The sequence below is a fragment of the Desmodus rotundus genome, chromosome 5 (assembly GCF_022682495.2).
Source record: "Desmodus rotundus isolate HL8 chromosome 5, HLdesRot8A.1, whole genome shotgun sequence".
Lineage (NCBI taxonomy): Eukaryota > Metazoa > Chordata > Mammalia > Chiroptera > Phyllostomidae > Desmodus > Desmodus rotundus.
Genome location: NC_071391.1, coordinates 154,615,140 through 154,634,294, shown reverse-complemented (window position 1 = coordinate 154,634,294; position 19,155 = coordinate 154,615,140). Strand labels below are relative to the sequence as shown.

The window sequence follows — 19,155 nt, the reverse complement described above, 5'->3', positions numbered from 1 at the left end:
TGAGTTGGAAGAGCTCTTTATATATAGTCCAGTACAAGTCCTTGTGATTTGCAGATATTCCATTTTGTGGGTCATCTTTTCACTTACTTGGTTGGCTTGCAGCCCAAAGTTTTTCATTTCCATGTAGGCCATTTAGGCTTGTGGTGTCCCATCCGACAAAGAATTATGTAACTCATGCTTAGGAAGATTTGCTGCTGGTTTCTTCCCAGAGTTTTAGCCCTTTCACTTAGGTCAATGATACATTTTTCACTTGAGTTTCGTGTGTGATGTAACCCCTTTCTTTTTAAGGACCTGTCTGGGAAATTGCATACCTCAGGCCGCCTTCATTCACTGGCCAGAACTTACGGGGCCCCACCCATGTTCTGTATGAGGCTGGAAAATGTATATTGCAGGCATCCGATATCAAATTTAGCAGTTTACCAACCTACTCAACCATAATCTTAATCTAAACAAGTCAATTCTATTGCTTCGTTTTTTTCAAATAAACTTACCCGCTGACTTTCACCCACGAGGATTTGGCGGGAGAGTGGCGCTCCAGCTGCCTCTGGTTCTCACTCCCTGGCGGACCACCCCAAGGAAAACAGCCCCCAGGGACTTTTCCCCTCAGTGAATTTGAGCTCTAGGTATTTTTCCCTTTGGGGAAAAGAAACTTTCACAGCTTCCCGGTTTCTGGCCTTTTCCCCAGCCGGCCCACCCCCACCCCCTCGCCGCGCCCTCTCCACCAGGGATCCGCCCTCCCCGCGGGCAGATAGCCCCGGGGTCGCAGGCGCTGCAGCTGTGCGCGATGGCGGCTTCCGCTGGAGGGACCCAGGCCCCAGCAGACGAGGTGCCGGTGCCCCAACGGGAAGCATACACCCTGGAACCCGGCTCGGTGAGCTAAAAAAAAAAAAAAAAAGCGCGGCGCCCCCCAAAAAGTCGGGGGCCTGGGAGTAGCCCGACGGAGAGGGGGGAGTGTGGGGGCAGAGGGGTACCGGGGCCTTGAGGGGGTCGGATCGTAGCCCTTTATCCAGCCTTGTAGGGTCCTCCGCCTGAACTGTCCATGGAGGGATTTGCCACTTGAGAGCCCAGAGGCTGAGGACATTCGGGAGCCCCGAAGAGAAGAGCACACGAAAGAGTCCTAGGCGAGGGAGTCCCTTGCTGGGTTCACTCTACTAGGCAGGCAGGACCAGGGCCTGTCTCCGGTCTCCTGATTCCCACCCTAGGGCTCTGGCCCGCCACCCTCCAGACCTCCCCGGAGAGATCGCGCAGGTGCGCCTGAGGAGGCGGCCTTCCTTCCCCAGCCCCCACCTTCGCAAACCCTGGCCTGGTCCAGGCGCCAGGCTCTCCTTCGGAGGATCGTCCCCAGAGATGTCCTTCCTGGCTACCAGGCCCCAGAGTGATGGTAGAGGGCGGGTGGGAACCCAGGGGTGGTGGCCCTGGGACCCATGTCACAAGGGTGGGGGTGTTGGACTCGGTGTCTGCTGAATGTAAGATCTCTAGCTCCGCGGAGACGCGTTCACTGTGGCTTCACTTCGCCACCCGCTCAATTTCCTGTGCCTCTGCTGCTCACGCACCTCGGAGCAAAGGTTGTGGCCCCCCATAAACAAAAGTCGATGCAGAGGCTCTCTGGGGACTCTCATTTGCCAGTGAAATTTAGAAATTTGGGGTGAGACGATGGGCAAGAGGGGAAACTAACGTGGCCAACGAAGTGCCAGCATTTCGTTCTCTTAACAACCCTATGAGGTTGATTATCTCCACATAACATGAGAGGAAACCGAGGCAGCCACGTCAGGTCACACAGCTGGAAATGGCAGATGCAGAATCTGAATCCAAGTGTGTCTGACACTAAAACTTGTGCGCAGCCAGCTGTGAAGGGCTTCTAATTCAAGTACATAAAACCGTCAAGATCCCCATAGACCTAGTTTCAGCCGGAATCCCCCCTATCATTCAAGTGCCTTCTATGTGCCAGAAACTTGCTAAGCATATTTGGGGGGCTATAAGAACCCCATTATGGGGTGGGGCAGGAGGGCTATCCTGGTGGATTCTGCCTATTGTTAAAAGTTTTCTGGAAGTTGAAATAATGTTCACACAATGTCAGAAACAGAGACCACATCCTGCTTCAAGTGTGGTTTTCTTCTGTGGGTAGGAAGAGTGTGCAAAGGATATGATAAACTCTTATCTGGGAAGACCTTCCCTTGAAAAGAGTCCCTCTGGGTGTCCTGCAAGATACCAAAGCGAGTGAAGCCATAGTCCTCTCCACTTCCCCTCCCATCCCCAAGCAAAGATGAGAAAGAATTCCCAGCATCTTTCAGAGAAAGGGCACTTTACACAGTGTCTTCATAGCATTTATTCTTTCAGCAAATATATCCTGAGCATTATTATGTATCAAGCATTGTTCTAGGCCCTGGGGACACACAGTGGCGAATAAATAGGTCGCGCTCTCAGACAGTGTATCTTCTGATGAAGAGAGGCAAGAAACAGATAAGAGCACATCAGTTAGTAAGCACAACTGAGAGAGACTTGGGTGGCCAGGGAAGGCCACTCTGAGAAGATGACATGTAGGCTTAAACTTGAATGACAAGGAGTCAGCTCTGCAAGGACCTGGAGGAAGAGCCTCTCAGACAGAAGGAATGGGAAGTGCAAAGACCCTGAGGCAGCAATAGGCTTGGCCATTTTGAGGAATAGGAAGATCCCATGGTGGAGGAGAGCTATCTGAAGTGGGGTGGGAAAGGGAATAGGGGGCAGACTGGGTGGGGTCTTGTAGGCTATATGGTGAGGACTTGGAGGGTTTTTTGTTTGTGTTTTATTTTTAGAGAGAGAAAAGAGAGGGGTGGGGAGAAAGAAACCCACTGATTTGCTCTTCCACTTACTTATGCAGTCGTTGGTTGATTCTTACATGTGTCCTGACTGGGGATCGAACCTGCAATTTTGGTGTACCAGGACAGTGATCTAACCAATTGAGCTACCTGGCCAAGGCAGGACTTGGAGTTTTACTCAAAGTTTACTGGCAAGCTGTGGGAGGGGTTTAGGCAGAGAGGAGACACAACCTGTTGGGAAAAGATCACTTTGGCTGCTGGGTGGAGAGTGGATAGCAAGGGCCAAGAACAGAAGCAGGGGAGCACTAAGGAGCCTCTCACGGACAGATTAGACAGGGGGGTCGGGAAAGGGGAAGCGAGGGCTCCCGGGTCTGTGACCTGAGCTGCTGAGTGGACAGTGGGGTCATTTAATGCAATGGGGACAACAGGGTTAGGAGTCGGTTGAAACAATGGGGTGGAAATCAAACTGTGTGTTTGTGCCGAGTTGAAATGCATGTTAGTCAACTGCATAGGGGTGTGAGGAGGCAGTCAAATATTTGAGTCTGGAGTCCACTGGAGCGCTTAGGGCTGTGACACACACACACACACACACACACACACACACATTTGGGATCATAAACATTACTTCATGTCAGCGGTAGGCTGGTAAATAGTCTGGGATGCGGGGGCTCTGGTTTGTAATGTTTGCTGATTTCAGCAGTGTAAATACTCTCACCGTGGCTGGTTTCATGCTGCTAGTCGTTCAACACCTGGCTGCAAAAGTCCTGAACATTTAACAATCTGTTCCCAGAACCAGCACCTCATTTGCTCGTGCAAGCACCCCTGTGAAGCCCTGGCCGGTGGGGCTCCGTTGCTCGGGTGTCAGCACGCAAAGCGCAAGGTCCTCGGTTCCATTCCTCCCAGCGCGCTTACCACGGGCGACCCATCAATGCGCCTTTCCCTCTCTCTAAAAACAAGACTTCAAAAAAGTCTTAAAAAAGACAAACCAACCATGTGAAGTCGGCAGGACTTTTCCATTCGAAGGCTTAGAGAGAGAAAGTGGTTTGTTCAAGGTCACACAGGGACCTGGTGGCAAAGTTGGGGGTCTCCTGACCCCTAGTTCACTCAGGCTTGCTGACTCAGAAAACACTGAAGCAGGAAGCACTGAGGGGGAAATATAGGGAAGAACTTCCCCCTGGAAAAGTTTAGAGGTCATGTTTTAGGATTTTTTTTTTCTCTTTTCTGTCTCACTTCCCTTTAAGATGATTTGGGGCAAATTAGGACTGAGAGATTGCAGGAAAAGCCCTGAGGACCTAGGGACTCAGGATGCCTCTGGAAGCCAGGGGCGTGTGGGAGCTGCTGTGTGTCTGTGAGGGTGGGGCTCAGCTACTCTGTCTCCCCCAGGACAGCAGAGCTGGTCGCCTCTCATTCTGTACGAAGGTGTGCTATGGCATTGGCGGGGTCCCCAACCAGGTGGCCTCCAGTGCCACCGCCTTTTACCTGCAGCTCTTCCTGCTAGATGTGGCACAGGTAAGTGTGGGCATCAGCCCAGGACCCCCTTTCCCATCTTCCATGGCCTCTGGTCCTTCCAGTCCCACCACTGTTCACAGACAGCACTTTCAATCTAAGCTATGGAGGGCAACCTCCTCAAGGGTGTTCATTGCAGCCTGTTTGTAGTGGAAAGTGGGAAACAATGTGAATACCCAACAATACAGAAGCAGTTGGGTAATAACTTGTGCTATCTTCATAGAATGGACAATTACGTAGCCATTTAAAGAATGTGGTAACAGGAACTCATAGACAAAATCAAGGGGGAGAGTAGAGGTGGGGGAGGGAGGGGGGTTCAGCTGGGGTGGGGTGGAGGGATGGGGAGAAAAGGCACACAACTGTAATTGAATAACAATAAAAAATTAAAATTAAAAAAAAATCTGCATATTTTTACATCAAAGGACCAGAAAAAAAAAAAAAAGAATGTGGTAGATCTATAGCGGTTGACTTGGAGCGATGTCCATGATGTACTGCCAAGTGAGAAAAGTTAGTTGTAGAGAAGAGTATGTAAAATGATCCCATGTTAGCAAAACAAAGACATGCCCCATACATGTGTGCACATGGGCATAGTATGTGTGTATGAGTCGGTACTTGATTAAAAACGAGCATGGAGAAAATGTACAGAAAATCACACCAGGCTGTTAATGTTGGCTATACGAGGCAATGGTGGAGGATAGAGAGTAAGCAAAAAAGAAATTTTTTATGAGGCATTAATGATTTTTTATATGACACTGATATGGTTGCGTTTATGTAAGACTGTAAGTTGCAAATGTGCATAAATGCATGAAAGGGTGATCTTCAAAATGCTCCTGGAAGTTGTCTCAGGAGGGTGGGATTTCCCATGAGCTTTGCTCAGTATTTTTCTGTACCGCTTGAATGTTTTTAGAGTGAGTGTATCTTTTATGTAATCAGAAAATCAATAAAACATTTTCATTACGAGAAAAAAGTCTAGACTGTCACCCTGGGTGCACCCTTCTTGCACTGGGCCACCTCAGAGGAGGGTTCCTCGTGTCTTCTCCAAAGGGACTGGGCATGAGTAACAATGGCAACGTGCTGATGTGGGGCCGTCCGCTCCCTCCCTCGCCCCTTTCTTCACTAGTACAGATGTGCCCTGAGAGCCTTCGAGGGTAGTATCCTGGCCAGGAGGCCGGAGAGACTTCCCACTGTGCCTCTGGCCCCAGCCAGGTTGCCAGCTCGCTGCCCTGGTGGGTGGGCATGCCTGGACAACCCTCCAACTCTGCCAGTCCTTGGCTCTCTCCTCCCCTGTCCACCTCAGATCCCCGCCGCCCAGGTGTCACTTGTGCTGTTTGGAGGGAAGGTGTCTGGGGCAGCTGCTGACCCTGTGGCTGGGTTCCTCATCAACAGAAGCAGGAGGACAGGGTCTGGACGACTCATGCCCTGGTGAGCAGCGCCCTGGTCCTTCAGGTCTGGCACCCACCCACAGCCTGAGGTCACTGTGTTTGTCACAGCCCTGCTTCTTAGTAGAAACCCCTATGGATGGTTAGAGGACAAGACCAGAGAGCAGGTGATGGGACTGACAGTAGGCGACAGTACCAGACTGGGACAGACTGAGTCATGCAGTTCAGAGACATTCTTGGAGACTCCCTCACCATCTGGCTCAGGGCTGGACAAAGCCTTCAAGACTCCCAGGCCTGGCCCAGAGGTCTAAGTGTGGCCAGGGTGGGCTGGAGGCCCTGGAAGTTCTCACGGAGTAGGCACAACTCCAGTGCTCCAGGATCCTTCACGCACGGAATGGTACCACCAACCACCCAAGAGTCCCAGCCAGAGTCCCAGCCCCAACTCCTGGTTACCTCCTTGTCCCATTAGCCCTCCATGTCCATGGCTCCCACCCAGAGTCTCAGTCCAGGGCCAGTCCAGGGGCAGAAGGGTGAGGTTGCTCCAGGCCCACCCTTTCACGTCCCCATTCCTGGTGCAGTGGCCATTCTATCTCCACTGTGTCCCCCACAGGGTGCTAGGCTGCATGCCCTTCATCACCGTGGCTTACTTCTTCTTGTGGTTCCTGCCCCCCTTCACCAGCCTTCGAGGCCTTTGGTACATGACCTTCTACTGCCTATTCCAGGCCCTGGCCACGGTAAGCAGGTGGCCCCCACTTCCTGGGCCTGGACCCCTGGAATCCAGTCACTGGCCAGTGGCCACTCTGAAGTGTGTGTGTCAGGGATAGGTGTTCAGGAGGGTCCCACCACTGGCACCTGCTCACCAGTGCCTGGCCCTTTAGCTCCTCCCACCCACTGGGCTCTGGGCTGGGTGTCCCCTCCTGCCCCTCTGCCCTTCACACCTGGCTTGAGGGAATCTCTGGGGACTGCCAGCCTGGCAGGGGGCAGGCTGGGATAAGTCGTCCACTTTGGCGGTCTGGGCTGAGGGCGGCCATCTAAACTCCGCCCCCCCAGTTCTTCCAGGTGCCCTACACAGCCCTCACCATGCTCCTGACCCCCAGCCCCAGGGAGCGGGACTCGGCCACTGCATACCGTGAGTGCCTGCGTGGGGTAGGAGTGGGGGGTGGCGCGGCCAGGGGCGCGGGGCGGGGCGTGAGCTCGGTCACCTTAGTGCTCACTATGTCCCAGGGATAACCATGGAGATGGCGGGGACGCTGATGGGAGCCGCGGTCCACGGACTCATCGTGTCCGGTGCCCACAGTCCCCACAGGTGCGAGGACGCGGACCTCGAGCTCCCGGGGCCGGCCACCGTCTCCCCCAGAGCAGTGAGTGCCCATGCGGACGCACCCCACTCTCCCGCTAGACCTTCCTCTCCTCCACCTGGGTGCCTTCTAAACGTAAACACACCGCACCCCAGCAGGCCCGCCGGAGCGGAGGAGGCAGACCCCAGGGAAGGGGCGGGGAAAGACGGCAGGAGGTTTTGATGTCCTTTTGGAGCTCTGGGTAAAGCCCCTCCTGTGACCCCTCCCATCCAGCCCTAATCACGCCGCACCGCACCCCCGTGTGAAAGTAGAAGGGAAACGCCAGCAGCACGGGTCTCCTCAAAGCAGATCCCTCTTTACCCATTGGGGCAGGCATCTGTTTCAGCCATCAAGGTCATCTATTTTCCCCTTAGGCAAATGATGTCACCATCCCCAAGAACCCTAGGAGTCACCCTTTACTCCTTCTTTCTCTCAGCGTCCACTCTGTCCTATTTCCGAGTCCTGCCCGTGTTTCAGGACGAAATCCTTTTGCGTGCACTGCCTGTCCTGGCCTCGGCCTCCACAAGCCCCTTACCTCCACTGTGGGTGAGGGTGGAACCGAGCATGGCAGCAGCCTGGAATGGGGGCAGAGGAGACCAGGCAGGGCCTGGGGTGCCCAGAGTGGGGGTGGAAAGCTGAGAACCCAACGCCAAAGGTTCAACAAAGGTGCCTCTTCAAAGTTCCATAGACTTCACTTACAAAACACAAATTCACAGATAGAATCACCAAGAATTTCAAGACAGCGACAGTAGAGCATTAACCCCCAAGTGCAGGGCCCTGAGTGTGGGACCCCTGCAGTTGTGCGGGGCCCACACCCGTGAAGCCCTGTCCATCTCCCTCTTTCCTCCCCTCTCCAGAGGCATCCTCTACCTGGAGATGGGTGACTGTTACTCCCATGCATGTCGTTCTAAGATAGGTAGCACTGTCTCTCTCTTTCATTTTTTTGTCTACATTTATCTGGGCCATCGTGGAGCCACCGTGGACACACAGTAACTTTCTGCCCCTGGATCTGTCTTCCTAACCTCAGGGTCCAGCATATAGAAATCAGCAACGATGAATTTCTGTTTTTTTTTAAAGATTTATTTTTAGAGAGAGTGGGAGGAAGAAAGAGAGGGAGGGAAACATCAATGTGTGGTTGCCTCTCACACACCCCCTACTAGGGACCTGGCCTGCAACCCAGGCATGTGCCCTACTGGGAATCGAACTGGTGACCCTTTGGTTTGCAGGCTGGTGCTCAGTCCACTGAGCCACACCAGCCAGGGCCGAATGTTTGTTTTAATAATGAGACAGGGAGGCGGGAGGAGAGAGAGAGAGAACTCAGACCCTCAAACCCCTGGTGGCATGGATGCATGCAGGCAGCACAGAAGGAACATCATGGGCGCCTGGCCCTCCCTCTCCTGCTGTGCTGATTGGGAGGAGTACCCAGCATTCTTGGACTTGGGCTGAGGGTCCCTCTGTTCCCACCAGGAGGTACACCTGCCCCGCCCCTGGGGGTCCTCACCCCCATGGGTTGGAGACATCGCCCCCACCCCAGTTCTGTCCTGTTCCACAGACCTGTCTCTACTCCGTTGCAGCCGCTGTGGTTGCTGTGACTTATCCTGTGTGCAGTGGTTTCCTCCACCTGGGGGTGAAGGAGCGGCCAGGTACAGAGGTGCAGGCAGAATGCGGGAAGCAGAAAGAAGCTGGGGCCAGGGCTCCTCTTGGGCATGGGTCTTGGTTTGGAACTCTGCCAAGCTGAGACATGGCCTCCCTGTGTTGCAGACCCCTCTGCCACAGCCTCCAGCCAGGGCATGAGCTTCCTGGCTGGGCTGGGCCTCACTGTCCGGCACCCGCCCTACCTGAAGCTGGTGATTTCCTTCCTGTTCATCTCAGCAGCCGTTCAGGTACCTCTGGCCAGGCCAGGCCCCACTGGCTTGCCTCCAGCCATGCTGAACCTGCATAGGTTCCAGTTCAGCCTCTCTTCCCTTGGCACAGATGAGGCTTGAGTTTTAACCAGTGGCTGGCATGGGGCTCAGAGAGCCTGGTGCTGGGAGAAGAGAGGTCTAGATCGAGCCTGTGGGATTGACGAGGGTCAGGGCCCAGGCACCAGGAAAAAAGAGTCTGGGGTGGTAAGGTCCAGTCGTGCAAGGGAAGGGCAGACTAGGAAGGGTGTCTACACCTGTGTCAGGGATAAGCATCCTTCATAGGGGGCAGGAACTGCATGATGGTGGCAGCAACCAGAGTTCAAGGTCCCAAAAGAGGGGCCAGAATTGAGACCCAGGCCTTGCTCTTGACTTCTGAGGTCCAGCCAGTCCCTGTACATGCCCACTTCCTGTCAACCTCCTCAGGTGGAGCAGAGCTACCTGGTCCTGTTCTGTACACATGCCTCCCGGCTCCATGACCACGTCCAGAGCCTGGTGCTAACCATCCTGGTGAGAGGACCTGGGGTGACAGAGCCAAGGTTACTCGGGAGCCTGAGTTGGGGACATGTGTGGTCCTTGATATAACGTGTGGCCAGAGTTCTGGAGGTCAACATGCTGGACTCAGCTGTGGCCTTGGTCACCTGCATTCCAGCAACAGGTAGAATTGGGGCCAGGTTCATAAAGTTCATAGCCTCTGCTTCTAACCAGGGGTCAAGGTCAAGGTGGGGCAACCCACCTAAAAGCCAGGGCTTTGTGAACCTGGGCAGGTGCACTGGCAGCTGGGCTGGGCTGTGATAGTCCCATCTGCTCACAGGTCTCAGCTGTGCTGAGCACCCCGCTGTGGGAGTGGGTTCTACAGCGATTTGGGAAGAGGATGTCGGCCTTCGGGATCTGTGTGAGTGGGGCAGGAAGCAAGACTTGGAGGTGGGTTGGTGGAAGTTGACCTTGGGGCCTGAGCCTCCTGGGGGCAGCAGGGCAGATCTGTAATCACTTGCGTCTTCAGTGCCCAGCACAGGACCAGGCACGGGGTCATTAGTAAAGATGGTGAGTGTGTGCGGGAACGAGCAAGGTGGGCAGGGGGAGCAGGTAGAGGGAGCAGCCAGTGTGTCTCTCCCCAGGTGATGGTGCCTTTTGCAATCCTGTTGGCTGTTGTGCCCACAGCACCCGTGGCATACGTTGTGGCCTTGGTATCTGGCGTGAGCATCGCTGTGTCCCTGCTGCTGCCCTGGTAGGCTGGGCGAGGGGAAGGAAATGTGGGAGCTTCACGTCCTTCCTCAAGGGTCTGCCCTCCTGCATGTCGGCCTGTTGTCCCAGGTCCCTGGTGACCAGCCTGTTCTCAGGAGCTGCTCTCCCACTCACAGGGGATGGAGGCCACCAGCTCCATCCTGGGAGCCCTCCCAGAAGTGCACCAGACAGCAGGAATGGTGGGCAGCCAGTGGGTGGGGGGTGGGGTGGGGCGTGGACAGGCACTTGTATTGCCTGGCTCCCTGTGGGCCAGTTCTGGTCCTGGGCCGTGGGGCCTCAGGGACGACTCTGACTTGGTCTCTGTACCCAGAGAGTTTGCAGGTCAGTGGCTGCCGAGGGTTCAAAGGGATAACTCCGCAGCCCCCGCCCCCAGGTCCATGCTCCCAGACGTGGTAGACGACTTCCAGCTGCAGCACCAGAGCGGCCCAGGCATGGAGACCATCTTCTACTCCTCCTATGTCTTCTTCACTAAGCTGTCAGGCGCAGGGGCCCTGGGCATCTCCACGCTCAGTCTGGAGTGAGTCCCAGAGTGGGGCTGTGCCCGAGGCACAAGACTAGTGGGGTGGGAAAAGGTCTGAGTTCCCCACCCCAGCCAGCCAGGGGACCAAGCTCTGCTCTTTGGAAAGTGTGGGGGAATCGCCGCCCCAGGTTACACTGTGAATGGGACTGAAAAGGGCCTTCTTGAGGGCCGTGCCCCATCTGAAGCCTCAGCCCCCCACATTCTCAGTTCTCTCAACTCCTCCCTGACCAGCCCATTCCCTCAACTGTCCTGTCCATGACGTTTAGGCTGGTCTGGTCAAGGAATGGATCCAAGTTTCAGGATGGTGCAGAGGTGGGGGATGTGGGACCCCTCCCCCAGGAGCCAGGCTTGGGAGGATGTGAGCTGGTTGCATATGGGCTGTTTCTCCAGGTTTGCGGGGTATGAGGCAGGAGCCTGCAAGCAGACAGAGCAGGTGGTGGTGACCCTCAAGGTCCTCATCGGTGCCGTGCCCACCTGCATGATCCTCACTGGTCTTTGCATCCTCATGGTCAGCCCCACTCCACAGGTGCCAAGCCAGGACACCTCCCGCCGGCTGAGCCTTCGGAGGTAGGCACCCCATGCACGCGGGTACACACAGCAGGGCTACCCACCCCCAGGGAGGCGCACACGTGTGTGCCGACATGAGGCCAACCAGTCCTGAGGTCTCATGGCGGTATTTACACCACCAGGCAGTCCTGCCTTTGGAAGCTCTTTCCTTGGCTTCTGTGACGCCATCTTCTGGACTTTCTTCTACTCGGGTCATCCCTGCCCAGTCCCCTTCCTTTGATAACCTGTGGGATGGTGGTAGGGGAGGGCGCCCATGTTCACCCTGTTCCTTTTGCTCTCCATAATCCCAGGCACCTCATCTGTGTGCTTGACCTCGACAACCTCTTGTGTTTGGTGACTCCCATAGCTGTCCCCTCCCAAACCCAATTCCCCCCATACTTCCTTCAAGTTCCAGATCTACACAGCTGGCTGTCACTTGGACACTTCAACCTGGTGTCCCACAGCCATGGCAATCGGCCTTAGAGGGCCCCAGATGGAATTCATCTCCTTGTCCCCATCAGCTCCACCATCCCCAGCCTGGGGGCCGGAACCTGGGGATCGATCATCTTCCACTCCCCACCGCCACCCACCCTGAAGGCTGTGCTGAGAGCTCCCTGAGCCTTGTCCTTCCTCCTTCCGCAGCACTGCGCCCACTGCAGGGACAGTCTGCTCACTGTCTGGCTTTCCCAGCAGATGGTGGGGACCTGGAAGGCTGGAGCTGTGTTTACTATTTTATGTCCTAAGGGCGCAGCACAGAGCCTGAGGCCAAGCAGATCGGCAGTATCAGCACGGCCCGCAGACTTTCACGTGTCCATGTGTTACAGATGCTCATGCACTTAACATGAGCACATGTACATACAGAGGACCACACAGGGGAGGCAAAAGTGGCATCATCATCAGTCCCCACTGCTCAGTGTGGCTGGTCTAACACTCCAACCAAGTGACACTGACGTCATGCATTACACGCAGGGAGTGGCACACGGGTGGAGGACTGCTTGGTGGGGCTCTGGGGAGCAGGCTGGTGGCTGTACTCACAGGGGCAGCGGAGGGGAGGAGTGGCTAGGAAGACAGGGAACAGCCACTGACACTCCCAGAGGGGTCTGTGGCAGGACAGAGACCCCACTGCTCCCTCATCCTTTGGCTTCATTCCCTTCCAACAGGAGGACCAGTTACAGCCTGGCGTGAAGTTCAAGACTTCCATGAGCCAGAACAGCAGGAGCCAGCATCCTCTGGGCTCAAGTCCCCCCTTTTTCTCGGCCATTTATAACCCCCACTTCGCAGCTTACACAGGACCTTTTCCCTGGGACGTGGGTCTCCAGTGACCTTGCCGGAAGGGACTGGCCTGGGTTCCAGCTGTCATTTCTTGCCCATTGACCACAGACCACTTCAGATAAACCTGTGCCCCTGACTACCCAGCTCCAGCCAATGTCTGACCTGGAAAGCATCCCAAGAGCAACTTGTCCTGAAAGAAGGAAGCCCCCGCTGGCCCAGCCTGCAGACTCCCCGGGGGAACACCTGACCCAACAACCTGCTGACCTGACAGGACAGACACACAGGCCTCTTGTTCCCCCAATGCTCCAGGGACATGTGACAGAGAGAGTGACAGACACCACATGAATGAGCAGCATGGGGACAGATGGACATGCTGGGGATGTTCAGTTAGGAGAGACAGACGCAGTGAGGCCAGCAGACCCGGGGAGTGCAGATGGGGACAGCAGTGGGGGTGAGAAGGCTGAGCGCTTTCCCTTTGCACAGATGGGTTGATGACACAGTCTCTAGAGGTGAACACAGACCGACATCGAGCCACCAAAGATCAATCATTCTTATGAATAGTTATTTTTGTGGGACTATTTTTCTGAACTTTTATCTTATAAAAAATATAGGAACTGCAGCCTTCTAGAGGCTGTATCTTTAGGGAAGAAAGATCCACTGAGGTTTAAATTTTTTTCAGAACAAACAAAAAACCAAATTAGCCCTGGCTGGCGTGGCTCAGTGGACTGAGCGCTGGCCTGTGGACCAAAAGGTTGCAGGTTCAATTCCCGGTCAGGGCCATGCCTGGGTTGCGGGAGAGGTCCCCACTTGGGGGCATGCGGGAGGCAGCCAGTCAATGTTTCTCTCCCTCTTTCTCTCTTCCCCCCTCTCTCTCTAAAGATAAATAAAATATTAAAAAATTAAGGGATTTATTTTCTATTGAGTCTATAAAATGTGACCGTGGCCAGCCCACGATCATCCTACCTGCTGGGAAACTCTCCCCAAAGAGGGAAGGGGAGGGGGCCTGATGTCACTGAACCTGGCTGTGCCCCTGCCTCTGCATTTCCTCCGACCGGAGGGAGGAAATGTGGGAGACGGTTCCCTCTTTCCCTCGGAAGAGACAGAAAGCTGAGACTAGCAGGCCACAGTGGCTCTTGTGGGCTGGAGCTTATGGAGGGGTTGGGAACATGTAGGGACCCTGATGTCCCAGCAACTCCTCCTCCAGAAGTCAGGGCACCTAAAGGGGAGACCAGGAGATGCAGCCTTGCCCCCTGAATGTCTTCCCAGCCCCAGTCCGGTCCCCTCCGAGGGGTCAGCTCTCCTGAACCCACCCAGGGCTAGGCTCCTTTCCACTTCCTCTTTGGGCCTCTGGCCACCCCTTGGGTGTGAGACTCCCCCTAAACTGCCAGAGCTCAGACCCACGCGCAGAAAGGACATGTGCCTCAGAGCTTAAAACCTCTGGCTTCCTGCACAAAGGCTGTGGCACGAGAGGGAGCTGACTTCACAGTGAGTGCAGAATGTGACCTGGCCTTTCCGATGCCTGACCTCTCGGGCACACTGACATGGGTGTCTTATCCTTGCGGTCACAGGGCACCACAGAAAGAGCTGGGCTCGGCTTCTCTTCCTTGTCCCTCTCTGCCAACCCCCTGCCGTGCACAGGTACACACACAGGCGGGCACACACAGCAGTTTCTAACGCTGGGAAATCACACTGGCCATGTGGAGACAATACCTGGCAAGACAAGGCTGGGTCAAGTTTCTACCATGTCAGGTTATGCGTGCTTTGGAGACCTGGGCAATGCAGGTAGGATCAGAAGCTCATGCCAAAATTTTATGTCACCTGTATTCCCTAGGGGTGCAGTCTCAAGGAGCAGAGCTGCACAGTACAGACAGCAGCAGGGGGCCACCTCTGAGGCCAGGGGGTAGATCTCAGGGGTGGGGACCACCATGGGCTGGCCAAAAGGTATCCTACTGAGACAGGACAGTAAGAAGCTAGGAAAATTCCTTGGCAAGTGGACTAGGGAAACTGAGACAGAGAGCTGAACACACTGGCCAAGCAATTTACAGCCAGGTGCAGATGGTCCCCAGGGTGGAAGGAAGTGCCTGGCTGGGGGCAAAACTGGGAAAACAAGGACCTGGCCCCCAGGGTAACCTCTCCTCCCCTGGGCTTTTCTCCCTGGAGATAATATCTAGGCCTCAGTTGTGTTTCAGCTCCAGGCCCAGAGAAGCAGCAAAACCAGTGGGGTGATACCAGAACCAACTGCCCTGTCTCCAACCAATCAGAGGAGACCACAACCCTGAAAGGGCGCACCTGGAGAACTGATGGATATTCCACAGAAGCCCTCCTTGAGACCTCCCCCAAGGTTCCCGCTTGCAAGAGATATATGAGAGAGATATGAGAGAGACAGAGAGAAGCCTCAAGACAAAGGACACAGCACACAAGCTCCGCCTCTGGGGCGCAACCATTCCTTTCTCCCCCACTTCTTTCTTCACAGGCACACATCTCCTAAACTCTAAGGCAGCTGGCAGCTTGTCCCAGGCTAATCCCCTGAACCTGTCTCCAAGGCCCCCTTTTTTCTGACTTCGCAGTGAGCTAAGGCAGCCCAGCCCAGGCTCTCCTGTTGCTTCCTCTATGCTAAGCCCTTCCTTGTTTCACCATCCCCAGCTTTAATAAATGGATCCTTGGAGTCACCTGGCTCCTGTTGTGAAATCTTTCCCACACGAAGAACCCATGCCCTATAGCTGGCCCCGGGCAGACCTGCTCAGGGCCAGGCCCATCCGGTAACACTGCCATTTCTTCCCCACAGCCACGCTGTGAGGTAGGCACTATCATGTCATCTTCAGATGAGGAAACAGGCTTAGAGTTCAAGCAACTTGCCTAAGGTCAGTTGGTGGCAGAAATGGTCTGGAACCTCAGTCAGCCTGACTCCAAAGCTAGTGGAGGGAGCTGGTGCTTAAAGCATTTGTCATGCAACCGATCGCCAGCATCCCTGCCTGGCTCTGCTCGACTCCTCGGTAACTCCCATTACTCTACTCTCAGACCTTCGGTTCACTTGGCCACGTCCACGCCCCTCTGCTGACACCCACCCTCAGAGCCTGTCCTCCGTTTTCAGAGGAAAGGATCTCTCCTTGTCACCAAGGCCAAACCCGAGGCCTATTGTTGGCCAAGAGCAGGATCTCCCCCGGCCCCTTTCCTCTCCACCACCTTTTCCTTCTCCACCTACATGCAGGAGAGCATGCCTTCCACTGGCTGAAGACACTCAACTGCCAGCACCCCTGCCTCCGACTGAGGTCCCATCCATGGAATCCCCCTACCAGGCCTCAAGGTCTCACAAGATTGGGTGGCTGCCAAACCATCACCTCCTCAGAGAAGCCTTCCCTGCTTTCCTGTTGGCTCACAGCCAAGCCCTTCCTCCTCCCCCAGCACTCACTAAGCTTTTCCCGCTTTGTTTGTACTCAGTAGGACCTCCCTCCATGTGCAAGTGTGTTTATCAGTGGCTTGCTTATGGCTTGACACATCCATTAAAACGCAAACTTTATGAGGGCAGGGACTTTGGCTTTTACTGCTATGTCCTCAGTGTCCAGAAGTAAATGTTCAATATGAATTAATGGTTGCTGAATGAACAAGTGTTTATGTTGTCCTCATTCTAAAACAAAACAGCCGTCCCTGTTCCCTTAGCTTTCTCCTCTCCAAATAATCTGCATTACTGTCCCCCCACCCACCAGACACCACAGTGAGGTCTCCTCGCCCATTGTACCCGTCTCTGCCGCCCCACTGAGGGGACAGTGCGGCCCGGCAGGGGAACTACAGCATTCGAGAGAGGGAGATGGGAGTTTCTGTTGCTTTCATCTTTTACCCGTGTGATTGGTCCACTGAGTCAATAAATCTGAGCCTCCGTTTCTTTTTTGAACAAATGTCTACACTACTGCCTACACCTGAGGATGGCTGTGAGGATTAAGTGAGATACTGCGTGCCCAAGCAAACCCTCGATGACTGGTACTCATTCACGGTGACCACTCCTTTTCAACGCTCCTCTCTTGGCCTGCAGGCCCCAACCCTCAAGGCTCTCCTTTGTTGCTCTGCAGTGGCCTCAGGCTCCCCAGGGCTCTGGGGTCTCACTCACCATCACCACCTACACACCTCTCAATTCCTAGCCGGGAGCAATCTGCTGACCTTCAGACACACAGAGCCGAAACCAGGTGCCCATGTGAGTGTCGTTCAGGCAGCATCCTATGTCCGCAGTGGAACTCATCACCGCATCCCCACCCCTGGTCTGCCTCCTGCATTTCTCGTCAATGGCATCAGCATCTATCCAGTCACTAAAACCAAAAACATGGTCTTAGTTTTCTCTCTGTTCCCTCCATGGCCCATCCCCACACAGAGTGTGGATTAAGCAACAGAAAGAAAGGGCTGCAGCTTGTAGGTTATTACCAAATGGTAGAAGTTTTCTGGAGACACTGGACTGAAAGTTTAGAACAGATATGAATGGGTGCGGCTCAAAACACACCCTGGAACCGACAAGACAAAGCTACTTGCTGGGCGGCTGAGACGTGTGTGTGTGTGTGTGTGTGTGTGTGTGTGTGTGTGTGTGTGTGTGAGAGAGAGAGAGAGAGAGAGAGAGAGAGAGAGAGAGAGAGAGAGAGAGAGAGAGAGAGAGAGACACACACACACACTATGGCCTCAGCTCAGCGGGGCGCTGCTTTCTGTGTTTGCCCAGTGTAACGTAGGGACAAAACCAGTGCAAAAGCAACAGGAAATTCATGTTATGCTCTAACTGTTCCCTGATACAGTGATTATACTGGAACAAATTTGTTTCTTCAAAACAAGCATAACAGAACTGAGTGTAGATGTGTGTGGGTGTAAATATACAGAAATCCTTCATGGTCTCACAAATATTATAAATATTTTTTTAAATTCCTACAAAGGAAACACTAGATCCAAGAGATTTTTACCAAGTTCCACCAAACTTTCAAACAAGGATCATTCCTATCTTATGCAAACTCTTCCAGGGAATAGAAAAAGACAATCAAAAAAAAAAAGGAAAAAAAAAAAAAGAAAAAGACACACTTTGCAACTCCTTGTATCAGGCCACAATAAGCTTGATACCAAAACCAGACAAGTACGGTAAAAAAGAAAGGAAAGTCACAGGCTGACTTCACTCATGAACATAGAAGCAAGAATCCTAAATGAAATATTAGTGAACTGAGGCAAACAATCTCTAAAAAATAAATACACCATGGATATATTGGGTTTATTCCAAGAATGCAAGGTTTAACATTAGAAAAATCTACCAAGATTTACCATGTTGACAGATGAAAGGAGGAAAAAAATATAATCTCGATACAGAAAGAATTTGATAAAAATCTAATATCCATTCAATAATAAAGGTACTTATAGAATAGACAAATTTTAAACCTGAGGAAGGATGTCTACTAAAAATCTATTAGCAAGCATCATTCTTAATGGTGAATCAGCCTCTTTAAAGTCAGGAAAAGGGAAGGATACCCACCATCAGTGCTTCTATTCAATACTTTATCAGGGGTCTAGCCACTATACTAAGATAATAGTACAGGAAAGAAAAAAACCAAAGTTATTGTTATTTGTAAGTGATGAGTGCCTACGGACATTCCAAAAGAATCTCCAGATAAATCATTAGAATTAATAAGAGTATAGCAAGGTAGTTGATATAAAATGAACAAAAATGAACTGCATTTTAATATGCCAGCAGCAGTTATAAAACATATTTTTTAAAACATATCATTAACAGTAGCAACAAAAAAATAAATTTTAAAGAAACTAACAAAATACTTATGGAAAAAAAACCCAATAGCAACAAAAAATACAAACCATCTAGAAATAAATAAACAAGATGTGGAAAGACTTCTGCTCTTGGACATGATGAAGTAGCAGAGACCAGATCTAGCCTCTTGACTGCAACAGTACGAAAAACTGGACAAAATCCATGAAAAAACCACTGTCAAGACCCTGGGCGTCAGGCGATGAAGGAGTAATTGGAGAGGGGACACAAACCAGGCAAATCTCATGACTGCCCTCGCCATCGCCCTGGGAGCTCCCAGGTGACAGGGGAACTATCCGGAGCGCAGAGGGCTCCCTGAGTTGAGTTTGGAGACCAAAACGGCTACAGTTTGCAGGACAGGACACTGGAGAGGAGTGAGTGGCACAGAGAGAAAACTTTGGGAGCTCTACAGACGGTCCCCCTGAAGTGCCCAACAGACTGCTGATTAAATAAACGTGGGTGCGCTCTCCTCTGAGCATGCCCGCATGCCCTTTCCTCGGGCGTGTACTTTGCTTCTTCTGTCCTAAGTTCTAAGGGTCCCAGTGAGACTGCACCCAAGGGAACAATGGACAGCGGCAGCTTTGGAGTCACTGTGACTATTACTTCTCAGTGAGTCCCTGCAGCCCAGCGTGGCCCCCTTCTTCCCTATAACATGTCTAGAGAGCCAAAGCACAGCACTGCCCAGGCTCTCTCCTGTGGCTTCTCCCCGCTCGGCCCTTCCTTCATTTCACTGTCCCAGCTTTCGTAAACGTCCTCTCAAAACCACTTGGACTGGTGGTGTGAAATCTTTCCTGCACGAAGCCAAGAACCCACACCCTACCAGCCAGCCCAAGGCAGACCCACTCCAGGCTAATCCCTTTCCGGTGACATGTCCACTG

General features: G+C 53.3%; 1 protein-coding gene across 11 annotated transcripts; it reads left to right on the top strand.

Annotated features, from left to right (window-relative positions):
• The first annotated feature begins 720 nt into the window (after positions 1-720).
• MFSD2B (MFSD2 lysolipid transporter B, sphingolipid) lies at positions 721-13,402 on the top strand. Of its 11 annotated transcripts, none has more exons than XM_045189189.2 (14): positions 721-871; positions 4,179-4,304; positions 5,599-5,723; positions 6,291-6,414; positions 6,778-6,809; positions 6,978-7,041; positions 8,570-8,660; positions 8,779-8,900; positions 9,345-9,428; positions 9,733-9,813; positions 10,037-10,146; positions 10,537-10,680; positions 11,074-11,250; positions 12,390-13,402. In XM_045189189.2, exons 1-14 carry the CDS (start codon positions 785-787, stop codon positions 12,412-12,414), a joined length of 1,392 nt encoding a protein of 463 aa, XP_045045124.1. In that variant the 5' UTR covers positions 721-784; the 3' UTR covers positions 12,415-13,402. The 11 variants fall into 11 exon arrangements, with proteins under 11 accessions (XP_045045124.1, XP_045045122.1, XP_045045121.1 ...); XM_045189187.2 differs by having other exon boundaries at positions 6,905-7,041; positions 8,592-8,660; XM_045189186.2 differs by having other exon boundaries at positions 6,888-7,041.
• Positions 13,403-19,155: the final 5,753 nt, after the last annotated feature.

Bases quoted from the DNA above. Each gene is read 5' to 3' on its own strand.
- MFSD2B (XM_024552937.3), top strand. From the start codon at position 785: ATGGCGGCTTCCGCTGGAGGGACCCAGGCCCCAGCAGACGAGGTGCCG. The intron at 4,305-5,598 runs GTAAGTGTGGGC...TGTCCACCTCAG, and splicing joins TCCTGCTAGATGTGGCACAG to ATCCCCGCCGCCCAGGTGTC. The intron at 6,810-6,904 runs GTGAGTGCCTGC...ACTATGTCCCAG, and splicing joins GGACTCGGCCACTGCATACC to GGATAACCATGGAGATGGCG.